The sequence below is a fragment of the Arabidopsis lyrata genome (assembly GCF_000004255.2).
Source record: "Arabidopsis lyrata subsp. lyrata unplaced genomic scaffold ARALYscaffold_3, whole genome shotgun sequence".
Classification (NCBI taxonomy): Eukaryota; Viridiplantae; Streptophyta; class Magnoliopsida; order Brassicales; family Brassicaceae; genus Arabidopsis; species Arabidopsis lyrata.
The window spans coordinates 9,818,756-9,823,790 of NW_003302553.1; the positions used below are offsets into that span (position 1 = coordinate 9,818,756).

Sequence of the window (5,035 nt, forward strand, 5' to 3'; positions counted from 1 at the left end):
ACGAAGACTTAGATAATACCTCTGTAGTCAACGGCGCCTAAATCATTAAAAAGAGCAATCAAAAAAAACTTCGTTAAATTATTGGCATACAACAAAAAAAAAGTGTTGGACAGTTCATATTTGTAATATAGAGTGAAAACAATGGGAGCAACCAAAGGTTTTTGTAGTGTAATGGCCAATTGGGTCGACAATTTAAGAAGGGACTTTGTCATTATTATTTGACTTAAAAGACACCTCCCATTCTCTATTTTGATATTTTCTGTAGTCACAAGATATAATTAAGGGAAGACATCCTTCTCACTCTTTTTTTTCTTATTCCTTGCAAAGTAGGTCCACTTTTTTTTATAAGGATTTTAGGAAATTTCTTTTGGGTTTTAGTTTGTGTCTCTACCTATACAAATAGGAAAAGGGAATCGGTTTTGGAATCTCGAAAGTATATCTAAAAAAATGATAAATCTTTAACAAAGTTTGTGTTTCGTTAGTTAACTATACTAGATAAATCAGATTACATGTTGAAATTTTTCACAAATTTATGAAAAAACTACCTCCATAATCATTTCCCGGCCCGACCGAAACAATGCTTTTTCGTCTCCTGCTTATGAAAGATAAGAGCTTATTGCGTCTTTTTAATTATCAGCTTTTGAAATGATTGAATGACGTATGTGATTGATGATTCTCTTTGTAGTTTGTTCACATTATTGTTATATACTATAGTACTCTACTTGTGATTGATGGTTATACCATATATATTTTAATATCTGTATTGACATTATCGCAAAATATAATTTGATATATTTTCTAGTATATAGTTTTAAGAAGTGTTCACAATAATTAGCGCTATAAAACCTACTCTGTATGATAAAATCATGAAATTGAAAATACAAAAAGCTTGTCCTTCCAATTTATTTATGGTGAAGAAAAAACGAAAAAAGTTATGGACGCAATTATAAAGCTGGCGGGTAGAATTTGGCGGGTAGTAAAAACAGTCTAACCCGTGAAGTCTGTCACATTAATTTTAAGATGTAATTTTCTTTAAAAGAAAGAAAAATGAAATGGATAATGTGACTTTATGAATGAAATCTCATGTATGCATGTGACTCCACCATTTGTCTCTTTGTTTCCTCTCACAACAACGACAATAATTGTAAAAAAAACTTATGGTCGTCTGAGTACTGAGTACTAGTCGATTGTGTATAAGAGAAAGAAGACGAGAATAAACTTTCTTCTTTGTATTTCTTCTTTTCACACATTTACAATGTCTGCCCATGGGCATATTTTATACACTCTTTCTCGACACTTGTCTACATTGTTATCATTTCACAGTGCTAGGGATTTGCAAAGAATCAAAATCGATTGCTCAATACGAGGTTTAGTTTGATCAAAATCTTTTCTTCTAACGAGCAATCTGAACTTAATATGCTCTAGGTCATTAGGTGTGACTGACTAATTGTGAGACGACAGAGAGGAAAGTGACGTGGCTGAGCTCATTTGCATGGGTTTTGTATTTGTGTTGTTGATTTATTTGGGCTTGTTGAGATGTTGAAGTTGGGCCTGTAGAGTTGAGCTAGACTTCTGAAATTAAGACGAATGAATTCATCAATTCAACAATATAGTTATTTGACTTGCTTTGGTTTTCATTTAGAACAATTATAGGGGTGAACCACTTTCATTCACCCCTCTTAATTATCCAATTAGAATTTGTCATATCATCTAGTTAAAAAAATTAAAACAATTATTTTCTAAATAAAACAATAAGATTAAGTCATAACCACTCTTTTATAAACCCAAACCGATATATAATCTCGTTTAATTATAAAATCTAAACCCTAATTCTCTTTTGTAAACTCAAACCGTCATTTAAACTCGTTTAATCGTAAAAAATCTAAACCCTAATCGTACTTTCTAAACCCAAACCGACACTTAACCTCGTTTAATTGTAAAATATAAACCCGTTTATAAACCCAAACCGATAGTTAAACTCGTTTAATCATAAAATCTAAACCCTAATTCTCTTTTGTAAACCCAAACCGTCATTTAAACACGTTTAATCGTAAAAAATCTAAACCCTAATCGTACTTTCTAAACCCAAACCGACATTTAACCTCGTTTAATTGTAAAATCTAAATCCGTTTATGAACCCAAACCGATAGTTAAACTCGTTTAATCATAAAATCTAAACTCTAACCCTTTCTAATAAACCTAAACAGATACATAATTTCATTTTAGTGGCAAATTAAATTTTATAATTAAATAAAAATTTTTATTATTAATAGGTGGCAGATTTTGATTGGATGAAATAAAGGGGGTGAACATAAGAAGTTCACACCTAGGGGTGAACCCAAGTATTTTTCTTTCATTTATGTTTTACATATTTGCACGATGAATCGATTATTTGATATAGTTCCCAATATAGTAATTAGTAATATATTCTATGATTTAAAATTAATTCTTTTAATTTGGAGTAAAAATATTTTTTATTTTTAATTAAATCAGTTTAGTTTTCTATATAATTTGCTAATATTGTTTTAAATTTTTAGTGTCATATAAACAAATGATATGAAAACATCATTAACTTAACGATTTTGTAAAGTGATGCAAAAACATATATACATCATTGCAAATTTGCAATGCGCATGGCTATGAAAAACTACATTTCTTTACCCCACGAACTACGTAAGTAAATAAACATATCTTTTATATTAAAAGCTATCTCGTTTTATAGCTTTTCTTCTTTCTTAAAGATACAATATAAAAACCCAAAGAAACTGAGATCTTAAACCCAAACAAACCTTTTATTGTTTAAATGAAACAAGTAATTACTAAAGGTCGCAAACATGCAAGTAAACCACCGGTTACCAGAGATGTCGAGAGACTCTCACCACTCTATATTAATCACGCGGGACACTTGAAACCAGGTGGTGGATTTTTACCACAATAAGGAGAACTTCAAGAGCTATGGGGAGAATGAGGTCGATGTTGAGAAGTTTGGCTTTAATAGTGGTACATAAACAAACGGCTGCGTCTAGATCAACTAAACCTTCCAAAACTGGACAACACTTTTCCTTGGTGCTTTGCCCGATTCCAATGTGAACCAACCCTCCAAGAACGTCAACGCACGCACCTAGCTTCAACGTATTAATTGGACAAGTCTTTGGTTTAGGCATGGATGTTGGCGGTGTGGCAATGGGAGGAGCTGCGACGGGTGACTTTGCGACAGGAGGTGTTGCGACTGGAGGTTTTGCAACGGGTGGCGTTGCGATTGGCGGCATTGTAACTGGTGGCTTTGCAACGGGCGGTGTTGCGACTGGCGGCTTTGCCATGGGTGGAGTTGCCATAGGAGGCTTTGCGACAGGAGGTGTTGCGACGGGAGATATTTCAGTGGGACACTTAAAGCCAGGTGGTGGTTTTTTTCCACAACCAAGGAGAACCTCAAGAGCTATGGGGAAAACGAGGTCGATGTTGAGAAGTTTAGCTTTAATAGTGGTACATAGACAAACAGCCGCGTCTAGGTCAACCAAGCCTTCTAAAACTGGACAACACTTTTGTTTGGCACTTTGTCCAATTCCGATGTGAACCAAACCTCCAAGAACGTCAACGCACGAGCCAAGTTTCAACGTGTCAATTGGGCAAGTCTTCGGCTTAGGCATAGATGTGGGCGGCGTTGCGACAGGTGGCATTGCAATAGGTGGAGTTGCAAGAGGTGGTTTTGCGACAGGAGGACTTGCGGCTGGCGGCTTTGCGATAGGTGGATTTGCTATCGGTGGTGTTGAGATAGGGGGAGTTGCAACAGGAGGAGTGGCGACAGGTGGCGTTGCGACTGGCGGCTTCGCGATAGGTGGAGTTGCAACAGGTGGTTTTGCGATAGGCGGTGTTGCAATTGGTGGTTTTGCGACAGGCGGAGAAGCAACAGGCGGTGTAGCGACGGGTGGTTTTGCAACTGGAGGAGTTGCGATTGGCGGTGTTGCAACTGGAGGAGTTGTGATTGGCGGTGTCGCTACAGGTGGGATTGAAGTAGGAGGAGTTGCGGTAGGTGGCTTTGCAATAGGTGGTGTTGCGATGGGTGGCTTTGCGATAGGAGGAGTTGCAACCGGTGGGGTTGCTATGGGTGGCTTTGCAATAGGTGGTGTTGCGATGGGTGGCTTTGCGATAGGAGGAGTTGCAACCGGTGGGGTTGCTATGGGTGGCTTTGCAATAGGCGGGGTTGCAACGGGCGGCGTTGCAACAGGCGGCTTAGCGATAGGTGGAGTTGCTACTGGTGGCATTATGGTGGGCGGTGTTGCAACTGGTGGTGTTGCAACCGGTGGCTTTGAAACAGGCGGAGTTGCAATAGGTGGTGTTGCAACAGGTGGCTTTGCAATAGGCGGGGTTGCAACGGGCGGCGTTGCAACAGGCGGCTTAGCGATAGGTGGAGTTGCTACTGGTGGCATTGTGGTGGGTGGTGTTGCAACTGGTGGTGTTGCAACCGGTGGCTTTGAAACAGGCGGAGTTGCAATAGGTGGTGTTGCAACAGGTGGCTTTGCAATAGGCGGGGTTGCAACGGGCGGCGTTACAACAGGCGGCTTAGCGATAGGTGGAGTTGCTACTGGTGGCATTGCGGTGGGAGGTGTTGCAACCGGTGGTGTTGCAACAGGTGGCTTTGAAACAGGCGGAGTTGCAATAGGTGGTATTGCAATAGGCGGTGTTGCAATAGGAGGAGTTGCAATAGGTGGTGTTACAACTGGTGGCTTCGCTATTGGTGGCGTTGCAATTGGTGGGGTTGCTACGGGCGGCTTAGCGATAGGTGGAGTTGCTACTGGTGGTGTTGCGGTAGGCGGTGTTGCAACTGGTGGTTTTGCAATAGGTGGAGTTGCAACAGGCGGTGTAGTGACAGGTGGCTTTGTGATAGGAGGAGTTGCAATAGGAGGAGTTGCTACAGGTGGAGTTGCAACTGGCGGTTTTGTAGTGGGAGGAGTTGCGACAGGCGGCTTTGCGATTGGCGGAGTTGCTGTGGGAGGTACCGCAATGGGTGGTGTTGTAGGGTTCTTAGCTGCGGGGC

General features: G+C 40.1%; 1 protein-coding gene across 1 annotated transcript in view; it reads left to right on the plus strand.

Moving 5' to 3' along the window:
* Window positions 1-3,162: 3,162 nt before the first annotated feature.
* LOC110229925 (shematrin-like protein 2) overlaps window positions 3,163-5,035 on the plus strand; it is a 12,347-nt gene continuing 10,474 nt past the window's right edge. The window contains exons 1-2 of the mRNA XM_021031099.1: window positions 3,163-3,509; window positions 3,588-5,013. Coding sequence (XP_020886758.1) covers window positions 3,163-3,509; window positions 3,588-5,013 — 1,773 coding nt within the window. The remainder of the gene's footprint in view (window positions 3,510-3,587; window positions 5,014-5,035) is intronic.